Source organism: Ornithodoros turicata, chromosome 6 (genome assembly GCF_037126465.1).
Source record: "Ornithodoros turicata isolate Travis chromosome 6, ASM3712646v1, whole genome shotgun sequence".
Lineage (NCBI taxonomy): Eukaryota > Metazoa > Arthropoda > Arachnida > Ixodida > Argasidae > Ornithodoros > Ornithodoros turicata.
In genome coordinates, this window is record NC_088206.1 from 60,229,209 (window position 1) to 60,256,506 (window position 27,298).

The 27,298-nt window shown below is 45.6% G+C and overlaps 3 protein-coding genes across 4 annotated transcripts in view; 1 reads left to right on the plus strand and 2 right to left on the minus strand.

The window, feature by feature from the left end:
- LOC135396859 (girdin-like) overlaps positions 1-6,237 on the minus strand; it is a 30,127-nt gene extending 23,890 nt beyond the window's left edge. The window contains exons 1-6 of the mRNA XM_064628064.1: positions 6,031-6,237; positions 5,103-5,191; positions 4,856-4,961; positions 3,566-3,635; positions 1,525-1,808; positions 16-143 (exon numbers count right to left, since the gene is read on the minus strand). Coding sequence (XP_064484134.1) covers positions 16-143; positions 1,525-1,808; positions 3,566-3,635; positions 4,856-4,961; positions 5,103-5,191; positions 6,031-6,081 — 728 coding nt within the window. The 5' untranslated portion in view covers positions 6,082-6,237. The remainder of the gene's footprint in view (positions 1-15; positions 144-1,524; positions 1,809-3,565; positions 3,636-4,855; positions 4,962-5,102; positions 5,192-6,030) is intronic.
- An 889-nt stretch (positions 6,238-7,126) lies between these two features.
- On the plus strand, positions 7,127-16,619 carry LOC135398124 (uncharacterized). Its single transcript, XM_064629552.1, has 3 exons — positions 7,127-7,281; positions 15,026-15,307; positions 16,191-16,619. The coding sequence occupies exons 2-3, from the start codon at positions 15,036-15,038 to the stop codon at positions 16,372-16,374; spliced, it is 456 nt and encodes a 151-aa protein (XP_064485622.1). The 5' UTR covers positions 7,127-7,281; positions 15,026-15,035; the 3' UTR covers positions 16,375-16,619.
- An 8-nt stretch (positions 16,620-16,627) lies between these two features.
- On the minus strand, positions 16,628-26,388 carry LOC135398123 (uncharacterized). 2 transcript variants are annotated; one of them, XM_064629550.1, is made up of 4 exons: positions 26,236-26,388; positions 23,873-24,077; positions 20,432-20,690; positions 16,628-17,191 (listed from the first exon to the last, which is right to left on the minus strand). In XM_064629550.1, the coding sequence occupies exons 2-4, from the start codon at positions 24,066-24,068 to the stop codon at positions 17,029-17,031; spliced, it is 618 nt and encodes a 205-aa protein (XP_064485620.1). In that variant the 5' UTR covers positions 24,069-24,077; positions 26,236-26,388; the 3' UTR covers positions 16,628-17,028. The 2 variants fall into 2 exon arrangements, with proteins under 2 accessions (XP_064485620.1, XP_064485619.1); XM_064629549.1 differs by lacking the exon at positions 26,236-26,388 and adding an exon at positions 25,042-25,207.
- Positions 26,389-27,298: the final 910 nt, after the last annotated feature.

The following is a 27,298-nucleotide window of genomic DNA, read 5'->3' on the forward strand; positions in this document are numbered from 1 at the left end:
TTGTTCTATACTCACAGTTCTTGTTGCAAACGCCTCACACGTCCCCTGCTATCCGCCAGCTCGACCCCGAGGTGAGCATCCTCATGTTGCACGCACACGCTCGGCTGTCCGCCCTCTTGTTCCAACACCAAGTTCACCAACCGCTGGAAGGAAGATGATCATGAAGTGATACTGATACACTATCAAAAAAAGTCTTGCTAAACAAGATAGGTTCTTTAATTCTAGTAATTCTACCTTGGGCTAGAATGAACCTCAACATACATAGCTAAACAGTGCACAAACAAGATGAGGACACAGAACCGAAGAGTACCAGCACCGACTCCCAACTGAACTTTTATTTAGAAAGGTTGAACCGAGGCTTACCCGGTTCGATCCTGAACTGCAAGAATCCAAATATTAGAGGCTCTCAAGCTGGATTTCCTCCTATCAATAGTCACTGATTCGGGGAAGGTACTTGCACTGCCCAGATTTTCCTCACACAGTGTGGTAGTGTGCATAGATGTTAGTGTTAACTCTTTCCGTCGATCGCCGGTTTGCGAGCCGCGTTGCTCGGCCTCCAAAGCAGATATGGACAAGTGGTGACATTTGGTGAATACTATAAACACTACAGAATGAGTTTCGTGTTCACTTTTAGTTTGTAGTTGTGGTGGTGATTTATGAAGCCGAATCTGCACCAAGGAGGCAGCGTGGAGATTTTATCTTGGTCACAGCGTCGCGTTCCCACGGCGAACCTCTTTCGCATATGCGCAATATTCGCATTTGAAGCATATTTCGGTTCGATTTCGTTTATTAGAACACAAGTAACGACTCTAAAGGTGTTAGACAATCAGATATTTGTCCTGAATGTGTGGATATGTGTAACTTGCACTATTCTTGTTCTTCCTGCCTCAAAGCTAAAGGAGGAATAGAAAAGCGTCGAAATAGCAAAATGTGGTACAAGAACAGGAAGGTTGAACATGAAACTACTGTTTTCTGCGGAAATTATGATGTTCATTTCTGTTTTATTCCTTCAATGAACTTTGTCACTCAGTTGCATGAGCAACATTGGTGTTGACATTATTTTCCACAACTCACGAACATCTTAATCCATAGAGTTGATATTTGCAGATATTACTCCTGACAAAATTTGCCACATTTTGTATATTTTGGAACTTCCAGGTTGTTATTTTGGTCCAAAGTACAGACATATCTTCGTTAGGTTTCTGCTGTTTGTACCAATTTTTTTGTGTTCCAAAATTAAGTTTGGAACTACATAGATAGTGTTGTTTCTGAAACTTAAACCATTCGATAGGGCATTCATTTGGCTACATTTTCCTATATAGCAACACATTTTGAAGTGATACTGTCAGCCACAAAAAATATATTTGTCAAACCACCAAGAAATGACAATTTTTCCGGCACTAAGGAAAGAGTTAACGTGAGGGTAAGAGATAGACCTCTCATAAACCTTTCAGCATGTATGGTATTGGAAATTCTGGGTCAGTGCATGTTCAAGGTGTGTGTTAGCATTTAATGCTAATGTACCTGAGCTGCAGCATCACGCTGCTTCGTTAAGGCAGTGACATGCTGCACAAGGGCTGCATAAAGACGTGGTCGGTCAGGTTCAGGCAGCGCGTCCAGGTGTCCCCAGTCCCGTGTCCATACTGCCTCTGGGTTGTCTGTCAAAGAAGCTATGTTCTGGGCTAATTCAGCTTGTGTTGCCAGGTCAAGGCGTCGAATGGCTTCGATGAATCGCCCCTTGGCACTGCACTGTACCGCACATCCCAACATGAGCAGGAGAAGACGACCGAGCTCCTGTTCGCTGCATTCTGCGCATGAGGAAGAGGTACACGAGAAGGTTTAGAAAGCAAGAAATGAGACTGTATAGCATTTCAGGATCCAACCACTCAAAAGGGGCACTAAAATGCAAAAACAACTTGCTCTCAAATGAACAAGAGATAAACTGATGTTCTGAGGCTGGAACAACATAGAGGGGACAGATACAAACAAAGCCTCAAATTGCCTAAGAAATCAACGATGAAAGATGAAAGTCACTGAAAAGGTTAGCCAGCCGTAGGGATCGAACCCACATCTTCTGGATTGCCGGTCCAGGGCCGGTCCAGGGTAGAGCCCTGGACCGGAAATCCAGAAGATGTGGGTTCGATCCCTACAGCTGGCTAACCTTTTCAGTGACTTTCATCTTTCATCGTTGATTTCTTAGGCAATTTGAGGCTTTGTTTGTATCTGTCCCCTCTATGTTGTTCCAGCCTCAGAACATCAGTTTATCTCTTGTTCAACAGGTGCCGCTTGCGTTGATTTCCGTCGTAGGAATGTGTGTATGAGTGAGCAAAAATGTAAGAGTGAAAGGAGGGTGAGTGAGAGTGAGCGGCTGGTTTGTCGTCCCTTCAGATGACGCACCCCGAAAGCCGGTGGAGAGGCGTGTTAGCTTAGCTCAATTGGTAGAGCCCTGGACCGGCAATCCAGAAGATGTGGGTTCGATCCCTACAGCTGGCTAACCTTTTCAGTGACTTTCATCTTTCATCGTTGATTTCTTACGCAATTTGAGGCTTTGTTTGTATCTGTCCCCTCTATGTTGTTCCAGCCTCAGAACATCAGTTTATCTCTTGTTCAACAGGTGCCGCTTGCGTCGATTTCCGTCGTAGGAATGTGTGTATGAGTGAGCAAAAATGTAAGAGTGAAAAGAGGGTGAGTGAGAGTGAGCGGCTGGTTTGTCGTCCCTTCAGATGACGCACCCCGAAAGTCGCTGGAGAGGCGTGTTAGCTTAGCTCAATTGGTAGAGCCCTGGACCGGCAATCCAGAAGATGTGGGTTCGATCCCTACAGCTGGCTAACCTTTTCAGTGACTTTCATCTTTCATTGCTCTCAAATGAAAGTCCATGTTTCAATTGGTGAGATTCAACCAAAATTAGTTCAAACAATGCTACCATTTAGAAGAAAAATACAATGAAAACTGTGCAGTCTTCGTCATCAACAAATGGGATCACCAGGAGGCAAAGATCGGCGGCATCCAATGAGACAGCAGGAGTGTGGATTTGGAATGGGTTCGATCGTAGGGTTCCGTATATGCGTGGCATGATGCGCACTGCTGCATTTTTCAATACAGATTCACTGAATTGTAGCCCACGACAATTCTCACGAATGTTCCCCCGGCAACATTTATCTTCATGTCCTTTGGACAGCGACGTCAATCCGCTTCGCAACGCGCACTGTGTTTTTCACCAGGACTGCTCCATGAGGTGGCGCACGCAGCATAGGCTAAAAACACCGATGCACAAGCTGAAGCGGTGTTCACTGCTTAGCGCTAAAGCAAGAAAGAGTCCAGCATAATTTTGATTGTACCTTCGTAACGGAATGAAAGTTCTGAACTATGATTACAAGAACGAAATCAACATAGCGTGTAATATAATTTCAAGCAACCTTGTTTTTGCATTTTAGTCTGAACAACAGTCTGAACAACTTCGCATGCACATGTGCAGCTTCCCAATGTTTCCTGTCATGTCTAGAAATCATCCAAGAGTTCCATAGGACATGAAAGAGTGAAAATACATAGTTTGGGTATGACTCACCATCGTAAACGGCTTTTGCAATGGTGATGATGTTTGGAAGGTGCATCACCAGCACCTGTTCGAGCACCTCCTATACCAAAGAAGTTATACAAAAGGATACAAAAAGATCAGTTTATCCATTAACAGCTATAAAGGATATACAGTCATAGCTTTCGTATACCTCTCCCTTCAACTGCCACCTTCCACTGTGTACAAGTACCAGTGTAACGAAATCAAGTGCAGAGCAGCGTGGAATTTTGTTGAATTGATAGTTCACTACAAGATTAAGAACCTAGTGTTCTATGATTCTTCACTATGTTTAAAAGCACCATGCAAAATATTTTCAATTAACAAAATTTTGTTGCCTACAGATGGCCTTCTCGTTTTCACATGTGAGATGTCCAAAGACTTCAGATAAACGTACTTAATTACGAATGAAGAAGGAAGGAAGTCACTGAAAAGGTTAGCCAGCTGTAGGACTCGAACCCACATTTTCTTCCTTCTTTCTTCATTCACTGTTCTTAGGCACTTGAGGCTTGTGTGTTCATCCTTTCTTCTGTGTTCCAGCCTCAGAGCATCAATTTCCATTGTGTACTTAATTATGTTTCAGAAATTCTCAAAACAGTTACCCCTATTTCTGCGCTAAGTACATTACAGATAAGTGCGACATGACTACGGTATTCTGTTTCTAAAATCATTTTCAAGTCCTCGAGTTGTGTACAAAAATATGCAGTATACTTACAGACCTTGTGTATGCTAAGCGGGGTAAACATAAATGTGATGGATTATCAATCTGCACACCCTATGTAATACTGCATTCTTGAGTATTTACCTATGAATGCTAGGTTGTCTGTAGTGCGACTTAATTAGGAAATACACTTGTGTTCAACATGCGGCGCGCAGTAATTATGCAATGCATAACCATGCAACTTTGGACAGACATAACCCTCTGTACCATTTATAAACACATGATGATCTCCATGTGCCACCGTCTCCCACTATCGTACGCAAGTCCTCCTGCTCTTCACTTCTAACCGATTTGGACACGGCACACAAATTTGTTTCCAGTCTTTCTCAGCAGTGAAGGGGTATTTTACAGCCTTTCTGAGTGCTAATTTTTTTATTTAATACCAACTGTACCTCCGTGGAAAGCTCAATGGCTAGACATTGCATAGACAGCACACCGTAGACAGCATATTGAACATGGAGGAAAGAATATCAAATATGCCACTCCACGAGGTCGTCTTCTCCACTTTATCACAATCAGTAAAACTTCTATTGCCAACTAAGCTGTACCACACCAGAACGAACCTCATAAAAGGCTTTGATGTTGTGCACCAAATTGTTAAGATTCCGTAGCCGTGCAGTCAAGTCCGTAGCTGGATTGGTCACCCCGGCGAAAGTAGGTTGGCTATCACTAGAGAGAAAATATTAAACCTGATTAGATTAATATGACTTGCACCAGAAGTTGGCCCCCCTCCAAGAGGTCCAAGTCTCCCTTTTAATTGTATTTCCTACATATACAAAGGTGTACTAACATTCCTAAACGAAGACTTACATTTGAAGCCAGACATTGTGCAGGAAGACACCATCACACAGCTGCTTAAAATCCAACGGTTTGCCATCATCGTCGTAAAATGTTCTGACCTAAAACAAAATATTTTCCCTGTTACAAAGCTCACATTTCAGTGTTATTATGGTGCACAAGAACACACAAGTGGCCTTCACACAAAAGGAGAACGTGAAAGGGCACCGCTATGCGAGTTCACAGATCGCTCCCACCACATTTCTGCACGCAGTTGGTCTGCGTAGTTGTCCCTCTTTCGTTCCCTTCGCGTCGCCAAGTATCAGATATATACTTCGCACGAAAAAGCGGTGAACCAGAGGATCAATGGAGTAGTGACCCATATAGGCCGATCACGTACGGATTACGCATTCCAAGCAGCATATTCCAACTCTTAGTTCGTAAATCTGATCCCAAAGTTCATGCCTCCGCAAGGCTAAAAGTAGCACTCGCATTTCTTTTTTTCCAGCTCAGGCTGGAAACCATTAATCCGTGCACGCCGCGCGAATAAATCGGGGTCGTCGGCATGGGTTACAATAGGGGCCATTGTTTTAGCGCACTGGTGCAACGCACCATCAATTCGGTGTCCTCAACCTTCCCAAAGCAGCAACCGTAGCAAGAAACAGAGAATCTCAATTTCAGCAGCACTGACATGAGATACGCGGGCAATTGGAAACGTTTCGCCGTGAACGAAATCGATACTGACAACACAATCACCTAGAAACCTCACCTGTCGAGGAACCATTTCCCTGAAAGGGTTCGTTTACTAATTTCCCTTTAGATCTCTACGTGTACATATATGTTGGAGACGAATAAATGTGACCACTTTTCTTTGTGACTTTTGTGCAAAACCGAGTCCTTGAAAACTGACTCGACACGCAAATGAGCATCACTAAGCGAAAGCTGGTCAAACACTACTTACCCAAATAGCCAATGGAGTTTGCATGAAAATTTCAGGATCGTTGGCCATCATTCGCTAAAGCATCCGTTGTTCCGCACTGAGTCTTCAAGAAGACGGTACTGCTTTCGATACATAAGGCAACCATCGCTCACAAACACAACTGACACCCATATTACCGCACTAAAACAAAACACCACAACACACACTCACAGGAGCAAAATAACAACTAGAGCGATAGAAGCGGATAGAGGGATAAAGCCGATGTACGAGTATAAGAGCAACCGGTCGAAAATGAAACTTCTTGCTTGCGCCATCTACCCCTCAAGTCAAGCACTACAGGTGGCGGATGTGGGTTTCCTTTCGTTTCTCCGTCAATGACACACACATGGGGGGGGGGGGGGAATATGTTTATGGATGGATTGTGTACGAAAGCATGAATCTGATGAATCTCTGCAAGCAGCGTTCAGTCATGTTACTGAATGAAAATTGACCCTAGAGAAGCCAACCGCGTGACCCTGTGACGTGTAACACGGAGCGAATGCAAGAAATAATTTTTTCTCTCTTTGTTGTGAAAAATAAATTGTTTGTCTCTCTCTCTCTTGTTTCTTTCTCTCTTTTTTGTAATCTATTTATATTTTTTGGAAGGTCAAGGCACAGAACATGCCAATTGCATGTTCGCTTCCGACTGAGCGAATCCAAACCTCGGTTCTTTCTCGAAGCGTCGTGGATGGGGAGGGCGACACCTGATGTTTAACCTAATTCTTTGGGGGAAGGGCGATCGCCCAGCCACCCCCTCATCTGCCTCCCCCCCCCCCCCCCCCCCCTGTGTTCCGCCACTGAGGTAGCAGGGTACATCAGGCGTCACCGTAACAAGGATGTTGGACCTCTTCTACAGGATCTACTTATTCATGGTCACTTTTGAATTTGACCCCACATGAACTGCTTCGCATGTTGGCAGACACTGCTGTCATGGTGTGCTCTCAGCGAACGAAGTCCGGTTCGCTACATAACTCACAAAGAGAAAAAAATAAATATATCGGCATAAAATAAGGGCATAGCAAAGTTGAAGCTGTAGTTGACATCAAAACATTGACCGCTATATCGAGACGCACAAAGCTTGATGAAAAAAAGAAACACGTTATCCGTCCCACCGCTCCCCGTGTGGGTGACCTGACCCAATGCGGAATCGGCCTTCTGCCTGATTCTGCTGGCGGATGCTGTTGTAGCAGCTTCTTGACTTCATGATCGCCAACCGCTTCAGGAGCTCCGCAGGTAGGTGCACATACATCCCCGTAGAAGTGAGTGTGTGCGTCGAATTTTTAAAAATGTGGCACTCTGGCATTGGATGAAAACGTGCTAACATGAATACGGGCCACTTCGTGGAAAAGCGGTCTTTCTTTTAACCTAGAGTCCGGTCGATTCCTCCTTCGATAGATATTAGTTCCAAATTCTTATTTCGCTCGGGTGTGAGCTTGTTCCCGTGGTTCTTCAATGTGCATTTATACAAGAACATTGTTGAAGGAATCCTCGAACCACAGCCTTCTTGAGGCTTCTGCAGTAATTTTAGAATCAAGTCGTTAATTCAATGCCTTTTTTTTTTGGGAGGGGAGGGGGGCTGGTTTCATTCTGGAACCGCGTAATTGCGGAGGGGAGAGGAGGAAAACTAATTGTAACCTAGCGTGGCGTCCCCCCCCCCCCCCCCCCCCCAGTAGTCTACCCAGAATTTCGGGGAATTTCGTCCTCGGGGCGTGTTGGGCTCGGCAAGGGGGTGTCTTTACATGCTTTTGACGAAATCTTGCACAATCTTTCAAAATCTTAGGGGATCTCCTGCAGATTTGAGGGGCGGGGGTGGCTTGTAGGCGGTCTGGATAAATCGCTGCCCCTTCTTGAAACCGCCACTGATTGAGACGTGTCTTCCCATTTCGCCTATTCCCATTTTGCCTAATGCTTCTTAGCGGATTATCTCGCCATCCCTTAGCAGATTCACTGACCTCGAACTGCAGGGGGTCCCATTTGGCCTAATGTATGCTGCAGACAGTCCCACTTCGCCTACTAATCCGTGTTACGTAAGAAAGAAGGCGGTCCTCTGGCATGCTGCCAAAAGTCAATTTCGGATCTTCATATAACTTTACATGCAACCTTGTTGGTTTCACTGAAGCAGGAGGTCTGTATTTATAATTCATATTACATTAGGGTTTCTTCCCTCATCTGTTGGTTCACAAATATAGACTGTGCAAGAGTGAAAACATGGTTTTTATTTACATTTTTTAAAATTAAAAGGGCAACTTTGTTTTCTGCGCTTCAAAATTCTTCCAAATTTGCAGCTCTACTCAATATGCATTAGATGTCCCACGGCATCGAGGTACGACATCATGTCCCGTTCGCCATTCTGAATTGTTGACTGCTCAATGACATTCTTAAGTAGCATCGCAACTTTTTATTAATTCCAACGCCCTACGCCGGCTTTTTCAACTGACCCTAAGTGATTTGGGAGAAATTCACAGCACACCCTGGAGGAGACTAGAATTTGTACGACACCGACCAGAAAAGGAATTCCTGTCGGAAATATTTCCGTGTATAACTCCCACCGTTAGATAATGGGCAGGCCCTCTTCAGAGCACCTTTTTACCGAAAAACGCGCGCGTTATACACCGGAAAATACGGTAGTTAGGTTGAACGTGGGTTAAGGCGTCTCGCTCGGTGGTGTCGTGCTAGCTGGGAGGCGGTGGGTTCGAATCCTACCACCGGTTGTGCTGTCTGAGGTTTTCCCTGGGTTTTCCGAAGACTTTCGAGACGAATACCGGCACAGTTCCCCCTGAAGTCTGCCCAAGACGCATATTAACCCCCTATCCCCCCACTCCTTCCTGCTGTCCTCTCTCCATCTGTTCTCATCTGTACGTCGCTCATAGCCACCTCTCATCTCCACATAGCCACATCTCGCTCATAGCCACCTCGCCGTCGCTCATAGCTTCGCGGCGCTAACACGAAAGAAAAAAAAAAAAGAGTTAAATTAAACACGACTATAGTGACATAGTTTCCATATTTAACATCGCTCAGGTGACACTGAACATGGCTCGAAGCCTTGTTTCATTCGTCATGCTGTCCATCAGGAGTCACTATGTAAAATGTTTGTAAAATGTTTTTGTTGTATTTGTACATTATATTTACACCTTATATTTGCAAATGTAAGGGGTCTTTGTTTCGGACGACGTAAGGTAGTTGTCCGACGAGCACATTCATTTCTTGCACACGTCATCATCGGGTCGGAGCGTGTAAGTAACGCCCACTTGCCGACAGTCCGGTTTTGCCTAATGAGATTGCACGGCAGTCCCATTTCGCCTAACGGCTGTTACCCCTCCCGCCTCTTTAATCCGATAATCCGGGTTAGGCAAAATGGGAATAGGCGAAATGGGATGTAACCGATTGAGAAGACGGACAAGAGCTTCCGGGAGTATCTTCATTTTCAGCAGTTGTCTTCACGTTTGCTACCACTATTGGGGTTGGCCTTGATACCAACACATGTCCAACAAAACGCGTTTCGTGCTGCATCCAATTACGTGTATACTGTAATCGACGAAAATACTCTTACATGGTTAACCTAGACTCTTTGATTTTATTGGAGCAATATTTCATTGTTCGACCTAGGCTCTAAGGAGAGAAGTTCACTGCATAGCACGCTGGATACCAACCCTTGCCAGGTATGATAGGGTTATCGCTTTTGATTCGAAGAGAGAGCGGGGCGAACGCCTTTTTGTGTCAATATTGATATATACAGTGTGTTTTCTTTTTAATCAGAACATATTTTTTTATTTAAAAAACTATGAGAGCTGCACAAATTTAGTTCTCGCAGCTGGGTTATACGGCACGGTGGACATCCTCTAGGACATCGTATGGAACTACCGGACTACTAATTAGCTAAAATTCATTAATTAACTTATTACATAGATGGTTTCACGTCAATGCGAGATAGCAGAATTTGAGCAAGTCATTACTCAAATCTATCGTCCTTATTAAATATCCTGAGAAGCGAACGTAGCTTGAGATAGAAATTCCCAAATTTTGCTATGCAAATGAGCCGAAACCAGAACGACATACTACTCAAGCGCATGAAACAGCGACAGACAATACACGTGAGAGGGTCACGTGCTTTGGAGCGATGAAGCTGATTGGAGTAGATGCTAACCAGATAGACAACGCCACCTAGATACAGAATGCCTGCTTAATGCCTCCTCCCCCTCCTTCGCTACGTGGACACATATAGTCAGAATTCGTCTGCTCGCGCAATTCAAGAAATTGCAAATGATTGCACTCAACTCCGCAAAATTGAACCTGTCGACAAGTGTAACACGCTTTCCAGAAAATCAGTCTCGAGAAAAATATGCGACCGTTTTGTGCTTGATTTTGTTTTCCCATTTTCCCATTATTTTCCCATTTATATTTCCATGGGGACGGTCATTACTCGCAAACGACAGTGGCTGCCCATGTGGCTGACGGTGGCTCGTCTCCATGGCTACGACCGCTGAACGCACGTTCGTGGTTGGCTACGGCCGTCGAAAACACGATCCTGATTGGCTGACTCTTAGTTGTTACGTCACGTCGACGAGTAAGCAGGCTTTCTCTGTCTAGGTGGTGTTGAGACAGACCGCTCTCCGACCCACATAAGGGGGAAGGCCGCGTCGTTTCTGCGCTCGAAAAGGGCGTCGTTCTAGTTTCGGCTCATTTGCATATTGAAATTTGGCAATATATATCTCATAGTACGTTTACTTAACAGGGTGTTTAATAAGGGCGGTGGGTTCGAATAATGACTGGCTCCAATTCTGCTGTCGCACTTTACCCTCCCCCCTCAAGAACCAAATTAAAATAGTTAATTTATGTAGTTAATTATGCACCTGACGACAGCGTCATATTACGCACAAAATGTCCGCCTGGTCCCAAGACCAACCTGCGAAAACGAAATTCACGTTGCTCTAATGGCCTTTTTATTTTAAAAAAATCTGTCCTGATAAAAAAAAATTGTAAGGTAACTGGCACAAAAGGGCCGTACGCCCCGCTCTCTCTTCTAATCAAAAGCGATAACACCATCATTCATGACAGATTGTAATTGGCAGTAAGCGAAGCCAATTAATACAACTGCATAAGTGTCACAAAAAAAATGCGTATAGCTAGGCCTTCCGTTTTCAACAAATTTGGGGCGAGAAGGACGTCATTCCGAGTGATGGTTGGCTAGGAGTGTGCTATGCATTGAAGTTCTGTTTTCATAGCAACATTCTAAAAACAAAACTTCACCGGATAGCACGCTCGCCACCATACCAAATGCCAAGAACCGAACCAGCCGCCGTCTTGATTTGATGAAAATGGGAGACGTACGCATTTGTTTTTTTTTTTTTTCTCGCCCCCCCCCCCCCTGCAATTTGGCTATTAGATGCTTCACATGAACAAGGCTCAAGAGGATGATGCCAGTTCCTATACATAGCATATTTTCAAGCATATAATCCGGTGATATCTCTAGGGGTCCACTGCGGCTTATCTGAGGGAAGTTTCTCCTGCATTCTTAAAAATGAACTTCACCGCGTAGCACGCTCCTAGCCAACCATCATCTCGAATGATATCGTTATCTGGCCTGATTTGATGAAAACGGTGGGCGTACGCCATTTTTGTGGCCTTATGCAGTTCATAGTTGTCACAAAAATGGCGAGTAATGGAGAGTATGGCGCGGATCAGAGGTGCATCAGGAACTGGCGGAAGAGCACAGCCGTACTGAAGACAGTGCCGAGAAGACAACAAAGTCCCTCCGGCGAAGTGTACCGTATGTGTGCCTATCCCGCTGCATACATTGTGATACATTCCCGACGTACAAGCCGCGCGGCTTTTCTGGCGGTGCGGCTTATCAGCCAAAAGCGTTCCCCAGTGCGGGAAAAACAGTGACCTGCTGCTTATCTGCGGTGCGGCTAATATGCGAGAAAATCGGGTTCTCAGCCAAAACATCCACCAGTTGTTTCGCTCGTTGTGCATTCTCGTTGTGTTTGCATTGCCTTTGATTCTTCTTCAGAGCGACCGCTTTAAATGTGTAATTCGGGGAGAAAACGGGCGATAATTGTGCCTTCGGGTGTTATCGCGTGTTTTGTTTCTCCTCTTGGTGTTACGTCCTTTCCTATTCCTTTTGTGTGTGTGTGTGTGTGTGTGTGTGTGAGGGGAGGGGGGGGGGGGTGACCAACCCGCAGTGACACACATGGGTGTATTTCTGGGAACGTAAGTGACCCGTTCTTATATGTGTTACACACGTGGCGTCTTTGTTAGTCTTCAGTGGAAATGTCACTCGAGGATTTCGTAGCGAATGGAATTCAGGGAGAAATCGAGTAGCTCGGGGGTGGATAAACACTGTAGGATAAATTATACAACACAACAACAACAACAAAAAAAACGCCAAAGCAAAAAAAAAAAAAAAACATTATACTAGGTGTTTCAGTTAAATCCCCGGGACTAAATAATTCACGAACGGGTGCACCGATCGAAGTTTTCTTTTCTTTTTTTAACAAGCATCTGTCCGATGCCACCTACAAGCTGTGCACCTTGTGAATGGGTGGGAGGTTCTCATTATTTGAATAAAAATTCAAATGAGTTTCTGGAAAAACAACTTCTAACTCAGGGCGCCGTCACCATTAAAATGGGTGCTACCCCTTTCGGAGCCTTCAGTGGACACCTTTTAGAGAAAAATTTGCCACGGCGAAGTGGGTCATTTGTTGCAGTAACTAATTGGTTTCCGTCTAAGGACGTAATTCATTTGTGGATAAGGGAGCGGAAGAGCGCCCTTTTGCGCTTCACACGCGACCACCCGCGACAAAAATATCTAAACCGAAACTAATTAATTACTGCAACAAATTACCTGCTTCGGTGGCAGATTTTTCTCTAAAAGGTGTCCACTGAAGGTGCCAAAAGGGGTAGTGCCCTCTTTAACGCCGACGGCACCCTGCTTTAGAAGTAATGTTTTTCACGAAATGCATTTGAATTTTTATTTCAATAATGAGCGCCTCCCACTCATTCACACGGTGCGCAGCGTGTAGGTGGTATCGGACAGATACTTGTAAAAACATAGTTCTTCGATTGGTGCACCCGTTCGCGAATTATTTAGCCTGAGGATTTAACTGAAACACCCTGTAATAGTCAGGAAATACTGGTGTCTACCCGCTCAGACGAAATAGCACCTCCAATGCATGAAAGATTCGCCACACATTGTTTAATATACCGTTATGTGGTTCCAAACGACGTCACTTGGCTGGTGGCGGAGGACGCCGCGAGGAAGCACAGACCATGATGACTTCGGCAATATTTATCAACGTGTGTACTACGCAGAGGAAGACGGGCAGATTGTCCATGTTGAATTTGAAATCGTCCGCGCTATGGATGATGTACCATATTGTGTTGGCGATATAGGTGATGGTTGCCACCATGTAGTTAATCATGTAGTAGTGAGACTGAGGAACCTCCGAAGAACCGTGAATGATGGACACAGTGATGATGAGGGTAGAGATGACGAATCCAAATATCATGACCGTCACGCTCAGCTCGGCTTCCTTCATGAGAAAGACGTTCTGCTTACGGTTGAAGCTCTTGGAGAGTATCAGGAAAAAGGATGGGAAACCACAGCCCAGTTGTAGAATCTTCATGAATCCGCCGATGGTGAGCATGTAGGCCATAGGGTTTGGCGGGGCGGCTTCTGGGGCGGACATGACGATCCTGTGGTGTCGCTATGTGAGACCGGTGGCACTAACAGCGAAGGAAAGTATGACAGTCGTCGCGGTGAAGGTATAGATCGAATCGAGTTGGACTGACATCTGCTTCTTCGTCGTCCACTTTCCTTCTTCTTTGTTCTTTTTCCGTCGGCGTGGGCCATTTCAGAAAAGATTGGCGCCGCCTTGCTGCAAACCCACAAAGTAAACCTGAACCTGAAGTAAAGTGGTTGCCATGAGCGTAGTGCGTGCAGGAGCATGTTCTCTTTGATTCCGCATAATGGGAGGCCATTTTGGTTCTGATATCAAGATCGTTGAGCCCCAGGAAGCAACATCGTCACACTCATTCTGTCATCGCAAGCTCGAGAAAGATCGTAAGCAGTTTCCTGGGCCCCAGCAGCGAGCAATGTGCGGACAACAAATGTGCAACAAAGAGTTGAGGCCAAAGTTAAGGGCAGGTGGAGTAGACCGGAGCCCGGTCCGCGGCCAAAGGCAAAGAACTGTGGGATCAGAATGCGGCCTGCAGGCTCCGGTTTTCTGGTGTGAAGCAGGTTCCCATACTTGAAAAAAGAAAGAAAGAAAAGAAACAGTGCCTACCCCTGAACGGGTCGGGCTCGGATTTTCGGGCCAGTGCTGTCCGTTACAGCGCCCTATATCGAATGCTAGCTTCTCCTTCACGTGCCATCCAATTTGCTTCCGCAAATTCCCGCTACGACCCACCACCGTCTCGCGCATGCGTCGTTATCTTTTTCTGGAATGGAATGAGCGCACACCTTTTTGTGACCAGCATAAGTATCACAAAAACCCGTAGGTCATTTTCGACAAATCAGGGGGAGAACGATATGTTGTTTGGGATGGTGGCTGGCCAGGAGCGTACGTGTTATGCCGTGAAGTTCAGTTTTAAGGTGCTTCAGTCCCCTGTGAAGTCGGCCAAGGGCGCTCCGAGCATGCCGCCGCAGCGGCAGGCAGATTGCTCGGAGGTAAGGTGAAAGAGAGATGACTTTTATATCGGACAAAATGCCCTCTGTTGTACGCCATTTTGTCCGATATAAAAGCCATCTCTGTTTCACCTTACCTGTTTCCGACTGGCCCACGGCAATTTCCCTACTACTGCTAGAAAAATGGAGAGATACCCGATACCTTCTCACTCAACCATCGTCATCACGATATCTATCGCGTATTACTTCAAGAGATGCACAGAAAGAAGGTGCACATGCTTTCGCCTGATAGTAATATGTCACCGTACGTAAAGTAGCCCTTTGTGTCAAGAATAACACTGTTTTGCGCAGGAGAGGTACCATGATGAGGACAGCGATCCTTATACTGTGGCTGACCGTGTCTTCCTCCGCCAGTGTCATTCCTTCCTGGGAACATCAGATGGCGCTGCGGAAATTCTCAGTGAACGGTTTCCTTCGTCAGAGCCACGAAATGCTGCTGAAGCTGGTTTCAAGTGTGCCCACTCTGTTGCCAAGACTGGACGCCCAAGAATGCCTCAAGCGCACCATATGCGAGGCACACAACAAACCGCGTCAGTACGGGATGCTTGGGCAGGCTCTTCAGATTGCATTTCCGTACGTCTTTTGGCTCTGTACTACTCTTCGCTTGGCTACCGTACTGTTTGTCGAATATCGAAGCAAAAACCTTATGTCAGGAGCCGCCGAAATTTCGAAAAGAGACTGTATGCTCTTCTAATGGTCAGCCCAGAAGAACTGTCTCTGTCATAATGGGGGCGGTTCCGCTTATGGAAAAGCATACAGTGTCAACGTGTTTACAATTGGTTTTTCGATCCCGTTAAATAAAGAGCAACAGAGAAGAGAGATAGGGAAGCCCCATCGCTAATTATTTGTTTTCGTATTAAATACCGTATTTGCCCGCATAATTGACGCATCTCCTAGTTGTCTGTCGACGTAAAGCCCACCAGCTCCCGTTGCATAGTGCTTAGGATGATCGCTTTCCACGCCGAGATTGGGTGGTGAAACGGGTTCGAATCCTGTCACCGTCCGTGCTGTCTGAGGTTTTCCCTGGGTTTTCCGAAGACTTTCCAGACGAATGTTGGCACAGCTCCCCCTGAAGACGGCACAGGACGCATACTAACCCCTCTGCCCCCACTCCTTCCTGCTGTCCTCTCTCCATCTGTCCATGTCTGTACGCCGCTCATAGCCACAGTTGCTTCGCGGCGCTAACACGGAGTAGAAAAAGGAGACGTAGAGCCAGGAATTATCGTAGCATTATCACTTGCGAACATATATTCTAAAGGAGAGAAGAGAAATTCATCGGCAATGTTCCTCGTCAGAGAGTTTTCCCAATGGTCTCTTTATTGCTTTATTTTCGGTGGTTCATGTGATATAACACGTAGGAAGTGAGTACGGAAGTGTTCTTACGGATTATATCACCTTTAAACGAATACTATGCGTGGTTTCTTCTACTTATGTAAAGTTCACTTCGTCTTACTAGGGCCTTGCAGTCATGGCCTGGAGTAGAAGAGAACAGCCCTATAAGCCCCCTTCAGCTTGCTGCTCGCTACGGCAGGGACCCTAATGCTGACTGCGGACGACATTACGACGGTTGCCTGCTAGACATCCTCGACACACTCCAAGTGCTCGTTGACTACTTTGTCGTCAGGAAGAAACCCAGCTAAACCCATGTCCGGGAACTTCTTTCACGAAGGCCAAAGGACTACAACCCAGAAGGGGAACGCGTATTGAACACATCCTCGAACAGAACGAGGTCTCCCGAGACACTGCAAGGCAAAGTGGGAAACACCGAGGTACACTGTGCAAATATATCTGCCTCAATATCGCTTGGTTCGCGAAGGCGTGCATCCCAGGAGTCATCTGCTTCAAATCGTCGTGTGCAAATAACAACTAATACAAGCATACACCTGCTCATTGGCACGAGAGTATTTATTTATAGTATTTATTCGTCTCGCAACAGTCACACCACCAAAAAACTGCTTCGCGAATGCTGTTTTTTGGCACGAATCACAATAGATAACAACTGGCACGACCGCTGAGCAAAGTATTTCGTTCAGGTTGGCATACTGGGCGAGGTCACGTTGAAGACACCGAGTCATCGAGCCAGCGGTGGGCTTTCGCGCAACCTGTACAACATCACTCAAACCGTCATAACAGCATAAATAATACTTTCACCACTGAGGAGTAGAGACAGAGGTAGAACAAGGCCTCAACGACAGAGGGCATGTCTTCTGATGGAAGGATGTGCCTTGGATCCTACCCCTTGCACCGTGATCAGAGAATGAGCCCCGCGGGTTCTTGTGGTGCGCTAGGGAGGGCTACCGTAGGAAGTAGCTCACAATGGTCTGTAAAATGTCCAGGGGGCTGATGATACAACCGTCGTACTGACGAGAACAGTCGGCGTCCTCTTGTCGACCGTACCTGGCGGCCAGCTGGTACTTGGAGACTACGGTGGTCGGTTCATCCGGGGCAGAGTAGGGCCTGTGTATGAACGTGCGTAGTATGTCATTTTTCGTACGTTTTAAAACTTTTTGTAATTTTTGTGCTGTTTAATTTTTTTGTAATGTTTTAATTTTTGTATTTTTATTTTTGTACTTTTTCAATTTTTTTTACTTTTTAATTTTCCTGTAATTTTTGAATTTCTTTTTTGTGAAGTACGGATCTCACGCGTAGAGTAACTAACCGGTAGGAATATGCGGAATGATCAAAAAGAGTGTCCGTGTAGTTTACCGAGTGTTCACACGAACGACATGCTCACGGAATGTTCTAGTAGAAGAAAAAGCAAAAACTACTCATGGCCGCACGTTATTTTGATCAATACAATCGCTATGCGTGGCTATAGATCATATACGTATAGATCTATATATACAGGCTCTGTACTGTCGCATATACAGGGTGTTTCACCTAACGCGAAAAAAAATCGTATTAAAAAATCTACTTGTCTGAATGCTATGGGGTCAACGCTGTTTATCTCGGGGGAGATTTTGCCGTGTATTCTGAGCATTTTTATAAAATTTAATTCGCGAGAAACAGAATTTTCCAAGCCAAGCTCACTTTTTTTAACGGAAACAGAAAGCGCATGCCGGATTGACTCCATTCTGTTGCCAAATACATTCACTACTACAATGGTAATAGCCTGGGGAGGGGGGAGGGGGGGGGGGGGAGATGCGAAAACCGTCGTTTCCAGGCGCGTCGCAAATTGCCGGCCGCGCTGAGATCTCCGAAAGAAGCGATGCAAAGAGGCCAAACACCTGCCCTTTCACTTTGCGTTTTCCAAGCTTCTGCTGATAATGACAGCATGGTTGCAACGCAAAGTTATCTGAAAGAAGAGCGGGAAAGAAACAGGAAGTGGCGGGTGGCTGTTTCTCTTCCGCCGATAATTTAGGCGCCACGAAACGACGTTTTTCGCAATTTTTTTAAAGCTATTACTAAAAAAACAAGGAATGTATTTTACAATGCAAAGTGGTAAGTCCGACGTGGGCCTTCTGTTTCTATTAAAAAAACAATAAAAAAACGCGAGGTTGACTTGGCAAATTTCGGAGATTAATTGGGAAAATTCAGTTTCTCGCGAATTAAAATCAATAGAAGCGCTCAGAAGTCACGGCAAAATCTCCCCCGAGATAAACAGCGTTGACCTCATAGTGTTAGTAGAATTTTTAATACGATTTTTTTTTCGTTAGATGGAACACCATGTATATAATCGCGCTTGCGTGGCAGCAGAAAGCTAAGCTATGACGTTTTTCGCGTCTTCCCCAGGAGTACTCTGGGGAACGCCGCTCATGTGAATCGGTTAGTGACATTCTTGCAATGGCCCGATCAGGAATTGACCTATGCTATGACATCGTGTTACGTAAGCTTTAGTTGCCGTAACACCTCCACAGGGATTAAATATCGACTGGAATTCGCAATAATTACGGAATTATATTTCGAGTACAAACGGCATGTTACGATGGCCACTGGATTTACGGGACATCCTGATGAAAATTTTCTACTAGTCACATGCACCGCTTCTATACGTTTTGCACTCCAACGAAGTCAGAGTGTATATGCACGAAGACTCTTCGTCACGAAATTACCGTCAACGGTGTGACGAGCGTATCTTCTCAATTTTGCACGGCCAGACAGTCCGATGGCAAGGCATAAAAAGCAAGCAAGGCCACGAGTGGAACAACAGAGTGGGCGGCAATTTATCGGTCGGTCTTTACGAGCGTAAAGCAGTCGTTATATTGGGGCCTTCGGCACCAACACATCTGCAAGGTCCTACATTTTAAAGGGATTCACACAAGACCACAAGGCTACATAAATAGGCTTGGTTCTGCTTGGTACTGGAGTCCAGTATTGTCGCAACTTACCGTATTTTCCGGTGTATAACGCGCAACCCTAAAAACGGGCCGAATTTGAAAAAAAGTTCCACGTATAACGCGCACCGGTGCATATCGCGCACCGCAATGTTGCTACAAGCTTATGTGCTTCCACAGTGTCCACAACAAACCAAGGCGGTGTATTATATATGCATTATTTGATTAGTCAAAGCCGTTAAACTCCGATGCAACAGAGTCGGTGTCATATAGTATACTTCAGTCGCCTCTCCGCTTTCGGTTTCGCGTCCCTTCTCAATCGCGCCGTTCTTCGGTAATGAATTCAGGATTATTGACCTTAAGCAGCATCATTAACTTTTTATGAAGCCCGGTGCCCTTTTGCCGGTTTTGTCAACTAACCCTAAGAGATTTGGGAGAAAGTCACAGCACAGAAGAGGCTAGAATTTGTACATCACCGACCTGAGAGAGACCTCTTCAGGAAAATATTTCCGTGTATAACGCGCAGGACTTCTTCAGAGCACTTTTTTATTGTATAAAGCGCGCGTTATACACCGGAAAATACGGTATGTTCCTAATTATCCTTACATCATCATCTGTCAAATCTGTCAAATCATTGTTCCGAATCAAGTGACGATGAATGAGGAAAGTTGAAGTCTAGACGTGGCCAAGCAGAACGGAAGCTAGAAGTGTGAAATTGGAATAATGAACAGAAGAATATAATATCTATCGCTTGAACTTATGTATTTCGATGGCTGTGACCTTCGGGACGCCAGAGGTTCTGGTTGAGATTACGTAGGTTCTGTAGACGTTACACGGAGGTCTGGATCAAAAGGCTTTTAGAAGAAGTCAGAATTTCTCCTATATACAAGTGCATAATTATAATCTTAATTGGATAATCGGCAATATATCCTACTTACTACTAATAACAAATAGTCAAATTGTCCTTTTTTATTACTATTTTTTTAAAAAAGAGTCAAACGCGAAGGTGACGACGGAATTCTGGATTGCGGCGCAAAATACATCAACTACATGCGAAATATCTCGGTATTGTTTTTCTTTCAATGTAATCAAGTCCAGATCTGCTAAGTAACCTTCTGTTTCCTCTGATATGCAGCCGCCGCAACGACATTACCAATTGAGCTCTCCATCCAACAAATCTACTAACAGCTGTACAAGTATCGCCCCATCGTGTGCGTGTGTCTTTGCCGCTGCTCCTCAGACTCCTCCAGCAACATATTGCCTGCTGCTTGCCTCCTACTCCTGTATTCGACGTACAGATTGTTTATATGATATGCTGTACAAGGCTCGAACAGCAATGTTTGTGCAGTGGTTGCACCTTAGAGAATAACGATGAGCAGTGGCCACGGAGTCTCCGACAAGGTACGTATTTCTGTATACTCACGGATACAGAAGCTGCAGAGCAAGACCAACAAGGCCGAACTTGTTGGGTTGGTTGTGGGCCTCGCAGACACTGCGTTTCATACATTCTTGGGGGTCCAAGCTCGGAATCGTCGGAAACTTCTCCAGACCTTTGTCCACTCGGGTCATGAGCAGTTCAGACATTCCTGACAAGCCTTTCGAGAAGAGCGTCCTTTCGCTGATCGCTGGTAAGCCAGAGACGATGGGGTAAAGAAGGCCGAACGCACCGAGTGTGACAGCACCTGGTGGAGACGTTCGTGTAAATGGAAGTAAGAACATCAGCATGCGCGATGGGATGATATTGAGGAAGAGAACACAAGTTCAGAAACGAAGAACTGTGTCTAAGGGATGTCTTGGAAACGCAAAGACGTAGACCCACACGAATGACGCCATTATGGTTGTGTTCAAAATAAAATCAGCATTGCATATTTTACTCCCATTACTAGAGGTGGGCGCGGGTAAGTAAAGTCGTACCCGCACCCGCAACCCGCGGCGTGTGATGTGATACCCAGACTATACCCATGTGGGCGCAGTGCGAATAGATTCGCATCTGACCCGCTACCTGCAGCGACATCGAATCTCTACTCGCAAATAGCAAGTACCAGCACAGGGTCTCACCTATATTTATAACACCTAAGACAGGGGTCGGGAACCCGCGGCCCGCTTGCGGCCCAGTTGCGCTGCTGTTGCGGCCCAGCGCAGACAAAGCGCGCGACAAAAATTCCGGTGCTTAGGAGTTGTTGTCGGTTATGAGCTTGAGCAGAGGTTGTTGTTGTTGTTGTTGTTATGAGGTAGGGAAGGTTAGAGTCACTAAATAAGCTACACTTATTCAGCTACGCGAAGCTTATTCAGTGACTCTAGGGAAGGTTAGCCTTCCTGGTGGAGGCTTGCTATGTTATCCAAGACTGGGCTGGCTAGGCACGGCAGGCGAGTTCCTCAAGCAAAAGCGCACGCTCTGTGTGCCTTTCCCGCTCTTAATAAAGTTAACAAAAGGCGTTTGTTGTACTGTCTTGGATCGATGACTTTGTGAATGTAACACGTCATGGAAAATGCGAGCTTTGACTACATTACGCTTAAAAAGTAATATGTTCGGCGGCACCTGGATAAAAATCGACTAGGGGAGGGGAGGTGAAATGTGGCCCTTAGTATTGCAAAGGTTCCCGACCCGTGACCTAAGACAACAGCCCTGAGCTGCTTTGTCTCTACAACACCGTGACAAGTAAGAATTCTGTCACCTGCGTGCATTCATATTGAGATCACGTAGTATGTACAATTTCTTCGGACCATACTTACGTCGCATGAGAGTTATCTTCTGCGTTAAAATAAGAAAATATTACGGGTAACAGAAATGGTATTGTACCGGAATGGAAGCGAATAACGGTAACGAAAATGGCGGGGGCACACCTCGTTCCTCCATTTCCGGAAACGAAGATAAAATGATGGAAGATAAAATGAGGCACTAAATTCAATAACAGCAAAAAAAAAAAAAAAAAAAAAAAACGAACATGATGTGTCGCCATGAATGTCTCGTTTTTTTTGTTTTTTTTTGGGGGGGGGGGGTGAGAGGCGGAGGGGGTTTCTATTCCCGGCGCACACCTCGAATGAAGCGGGAAACGCAACATCTTTCGCGAGCTCGACCCAGTCTGCATAACTCATTATGCAAACACATGCAAAGAGAGATGCACGCGACAGTCTCCACGATACAACACAAGGACGCGCGACTACCTTGGTATGGCAATACTGTTTACTACCTGGTAGCGTCTGGGGACGCGACCCTGGCCCTGGAGAGAGGTCTGGCTGCGCCCATGCATTCTGAATTGCTGGACGCAGAAGGGCACACGATAAATGCACGTTACTAGTTTTCTTTTAAATCCCAGAAGACGTACAGCTTCAGCGATGCCAAATTACTCGTGTGTACACCATATGCACTCTACACTCTGAAAACGGAACTTCGCCACATAGCATGCTGAAGGCGAAACCATACCGTTCTGGTATCAGGCGTACGCCTTTACGTCTACGTGCACCCGTAGTTCCACAAGAGCCGTTTCTCTGCTGGAAACCAAACTGAAATGCTGGCTAGTATCACAAACAAATATTTAAGCGACGGTTGACACGGTAATGAAAGTACGCGCTTTACCTTCCCCTGATATGTCATAAGGTATTCTTGGTTGCTTGGTTGTAAAAGGCGCTGTTCTTGGGTTGAACGTGACTACAAGTAGTGTCTCAGTAGTCTCAGCACTACGAATGGCGTTCAAGGACTATCGACACTCGAACTAATACCATAAACGACGACGACAGCTGCATCGACAGTTTCTATGTTCCTTTTGGTGCTGCCCAGCTCTTTATTTCTTCTGGACGTCCGCAGGGATATTTCATTAGAATGACGGATATATTTAACATTCCCCAAAATTCATTGTATCATTGAAAAAGAAAGAAAGAAAAAACGATGGTCATACATGAGCGTAGGGTAAGCATGAGGATGAATATCGGTAATGCAGCCAGAATGAACTTTTCGAGGGGACTTTTGAAGCATGGTGCTCGCCCACTTCATCGAACGCCGTTTCATCGGCGCCTGACCAAAAGCTAGGTCAGGAGAGCCATTTACGTGTTTCACACGTTGCCGCAAGAAATAGCGGCGGCCACCGCTTCGATGAAACGTCCATTTTCGACGAAATGGCGTTCGATGAAATGTCATGGAACCTTGAAGCATCGATGTCTCGCAAAACAACTACCATCATCTTGAATGAACGGAACGAACTAAAGCAATAAAAGCCTTATCAGTGAAGTAGAAATAAACCAATAAAGGAATAATAAAATACGTTTCTACATCAAACCTGTAATGTCTGGTAACGCACAATGGAGCTTTGCACTGAAAAAGAAAACAAACAAGAGAGAGAGAGAGAGATGAGACTCCTTGCATCCCTACAGAGAAGATCGCTGACTGGCGCGACGCCTCTCAAGCGACGTGATTCACGTTTCCACTTTTGCTTGCTCGCTGAATAAATTTGCGCGCATCGGTTGCTGCGATAGAGGTCGTACGAAACACTACTCCGACAACCCGTGAAGCGTTTCGTTCAGAATCGGTGACCACCTCAAAGAAAGCACACTATTCTCCCCTTTTCAAAGAGAGTAACCAGAGCGTTTAATGGGGCAAGAAAGTGAAACGTGCTGCCATATCGTGAAAGAAACCGCAGTTTATGCTTTCCTTCTTCCCCTTCCTCTGAAGAAGGCCGACCATGCGGAGCGGGTTGCCATTGGTCACCTCAAACGACTTGTCCACTCACCTCGGTCTCCACACTCCCTTTCCTTTTTAGCGCTACACGGCACTAACTTAGGAGACTTTGATAGCTATCTGCGTTGCTTTTTTTTTTCTCTTACTCTCTCTCTCTCTCATAAGGCACTTCCAAACTGCACCATACCATACCCAGCAGGGCAATGCTTCCCAAGTGTGGTCCTCTGAAGGCTTGTCGCTGGTCTTCTTTGAGACTTAGCGAAGTGTTGCCCGTGGATTGGTCGTAGGTACCGGCGTGACCACCATGAATACCTGCCAGGAGTATCCAGCAGATGACGAGAAAGATCGCGGAGGAAGCAGTAGTGGTCGTCAGTCGTGGGGTCTGCATGATACCAGGCTGCAGCCAAAGACACCATAGTGAGAGTTTAGCATGCACTTGCAGCAAGGATGCAACGATGCCAATAGTTGTGTCGATATATTATTGATGTTTTAAAGGTATCGATAATGTATTGATTTGTGTATAGGGATAAGTGTGCATCGATGGAATATCTTTGTGCTTTTGCGCAAATATCGATAAGGTTACTATATTTCTGCTTAATATCGGGGGGGGGGGATTTACTGGCAGAAAAAAAAAGAAAAGAAAAAAGAAAGGGGAAAAAGAAAAAAAGAAAGGGGAAAGGTCAGCCATGCAGCACGCCGGCTTGCTATTCCCTAAACTAAAAAAAGAACAAAAGAAACATAAATAAGAAAGAAAAACGAAATCACAAAAAGACAAATAAATAAATTAATTAATATCGGGGTATATTGATAGAGTATAGTCTATCGATATTGTGCTTCAGAAATCGATATTCGATCGATATTCAAAATTCTGATATTTTTACACGTCGAACTTGCAGGAATAACGCGCTCTCTTCCCTGCGTACACCCTCTTGTGACACTTGTGCAATCATCTTAATTTTCCCAGAAAGGCGTCGTACGCCCCGCACCTTTCGCAAACTCAGGCGGGTCTTGATTCATAATGGGCTGTGGCTGAGCAATGCCGCACGTGTGTTTTACGTAGCGGACCATGCGTGGTGCGGGCTCCGCTCAGAAAGCAGACAGGACACCAAAAAGCTGTATAGATGACAACGCCAGCGAAATACGTACGACAAAACCTGGCTACAGCGTAACACACCACGGCGAAAGATGTCCGGCTATTTGGACACGCGTTCAGAGAAGTTCACACTGAATGCCTACTTGTCCACGCTCATGGCGCCCATACGCAGCACGCTCGCAGAAAGCAACGAAATCTGGGCATATTTCGCTCGCTTCTATTCCAACGGTACACTTCTATACAAAGACAGTTGTTGTTGGTATCCTACCTTAATACGTATTGCCGGTTTACTGGTACAAGACGTTCTTCCAAGCTTGTCACTTACCGCACCACAACCAACTTCCGTCATCTACCATAACAACTAAGAAGCGACACTGCCGAAGAGGTGGTTTTTCAACCTCCCCGCGGGAACCCTTCAGCCCAGTGACCCATCTGCTAATACTCTTGACCCATTGTGTTTTTCCACGGGACGAGGAGGGGGGAATCCAGGAGGTCGCCTTTCATGTTTAGAAAGAAGAAGAAGAAAAAAAAGAGGGCTTCTCGAACCGTTTGTCTCGCTGTTTCCAGGATATTCCTAAAAACCCACTTTCTAACGTACATGCGTGAGATAAGAAGGAGGATTTCGAGCAACACAATGCGAAGAAACAGTTTATCTCTCTGCCACTCAGTCATAGTCAGGTCGCACGAGGTGCTTCGAGAAGACAAACTACGGGGTATGCAAACGCGTAAGAGAAAGTACATTACGTAAAAATGGGGATAAAACCTAGCGTGTACACAATCTCGCATGTTGGGCGCTTTACGGGTTTCATGCGGAACAGCAGCACTTTGCATTACGGGAACGACGACTTACATGAAAAACCGCGTCCATAAGGTAATGTACGAATATTTGTATGTATACCCCAATTCCCAACCGGCAAAAGAACACCATGCAGATATGAAGCAAAAGTCTTGGGTAGAGAGACACGGTTATATTTCGAATAGAAGCTGATCTTCTACTGGACCTAGTAGAACAGTTTCTGTTCGAAATATTGGCTGCTTCCCACCTGGAGCTTTTACTTCGATCTATCTTCTCCGCGCATCACTGAATTTCCCATTCTTTGACACCGATATTGTCACCAATAAAATATTTTGTTATGTTTTGGATGAAAAAAAAAAAAGACAGGCATTCAGCTTCAAACCTTCGACTTAGCGGAGTCACTTTCGTGCTGGACCCTCGTTACAAGGAGGTCCACCAGGGGTGCCAGTACAATCCATCCATCCGCCTGTTTGTGGACAACGGACTTGTGACATTCATGGTAACTTTCACGTTTTCATCGTACAGGAATGAAGTTCATTATGTCACTTGTAGGACGCCGGATGACGGCATCAAGGTAACTGGCGCGAGTATACTGTCTAATAGAGTCGCTAACATTTAGTGACTCTAATGTCTATGAACGACCGGGAGGATGGAGAGCGAGCTCACCTTCTGCGAGTTGCGTCCAGATGAGATCCTCCGAGTAGAGTGCAGTGGCTACTTCCTCGCAGCAGGTCGATGAACTAGGTGAAGGTTACGGGCATAGAGAGAAAGAGAGAGACGGAATCCTCCTTTCCGGTACTGGTTTCCGGCTACCGGTGACACACAAAAATGTGGCGGACGATTTTCGCCAACCGGCGTTCCAGGGAACGCACTGCTCGGGCAACTCATTTTCCAGTGGACAGTTTATTTAGTTCTCGATTTGTAGATATAATGTAAGATACAAAAGATGGTATTGAAACTTAACGGAAAGTAATTGTTCTGAGGCTGGAATCTCTTCTGAAATTCCGCCGCTGTCTGGCTTTTTCGATGACTGCCATATTTCAATTGAAACTTGGAATTTGCATCATCGCTCCCGCCGTAGAGACACATTTGTGGTGAATGCGCAACAAAAGATGTGGTTTTTAGGCTCAGGTTAAAAATATTCGGGGCGGTGGAAGGAGGGGGGGTAGACCCCCTGAATTTGTGAAGGCGGCGCGAAATTCCCATGGAGGTGAGGCACCAAATTGCCGCATGCAAATCGAATGTCATAAACCCTTTTCCTGAATCGATCAAATTGCCGGCATAGTCAAGGCTTTGTCCATCGATGCGGTAGAACTCACGGCGACATGACCTGAAGGTTTTCACGTGTTCCAGGATGTTTTCGTTAAGGTGTTTTACATATTCATTCAGACTGCCTCGAATTTTGGGGAGTCGGACATGAACTGGGGTGGTGACGGTGGGGATGGAAGGGGGGCTCCGGTTGGGATCTGGGGTCCCCCTGAATTCAGGACGATGTGCGGACCTGGCTGCACAGTACAAATTAATTTTATTTTAGAAATATAGTCGACTGACGAATTTCTTCACTTTGAGAACGGTGCCCTCTGGGCCCAGACACATCCACTTCCTGATTTCAAACCTGGATTTACGAACGATTTTTCCAGTAACCTTTGCTGCTCATAAATCGAGGGTTCAGTAATCTCCGGTTAGATGTTTCTGGTACAGCAGACATCTATCACAACAGTTACATGTG

Bases quoted from the DNA above. Each gene is read 5' to 3' on its own strand.
- LOC135398123 (XM_064629549.1), bottom strand. From the start codon at position 25,122: ATGACGGAAGTTGGTTGTGGTGCGGTAAGTGACAAGCTTGGAAGAACG. The intron at 24,078-25,041 runs GTAGGATACCAA...CTTTGGCTGCAG, and splicing joins AACCGGCAATACGTATTAAG to CCTGGTATCATGCAGACCCC. The intron at 20,691-23,872 runs GTATGGTATGGT...CGTCTCCACCAG, and splicing joins GGGAAGCATTGCCCTGCTGG to GTGCTGTCACACTCGGTGCG.
- LOC135398124 (XM_064629552.1), top strand. From the start codon at position 15,036: ATGATGAGGACAGCGATCCTTATACTGTGGCTGACCGTGTCTTCCTCC. The intron at 15,308-16,190 runs GTACGTCTTTTG...TCGTCTTACTAG, and splicing joins GCTCTTCAGATTGCATTTCC to GGCCTTGCAGTCATGGCCTG.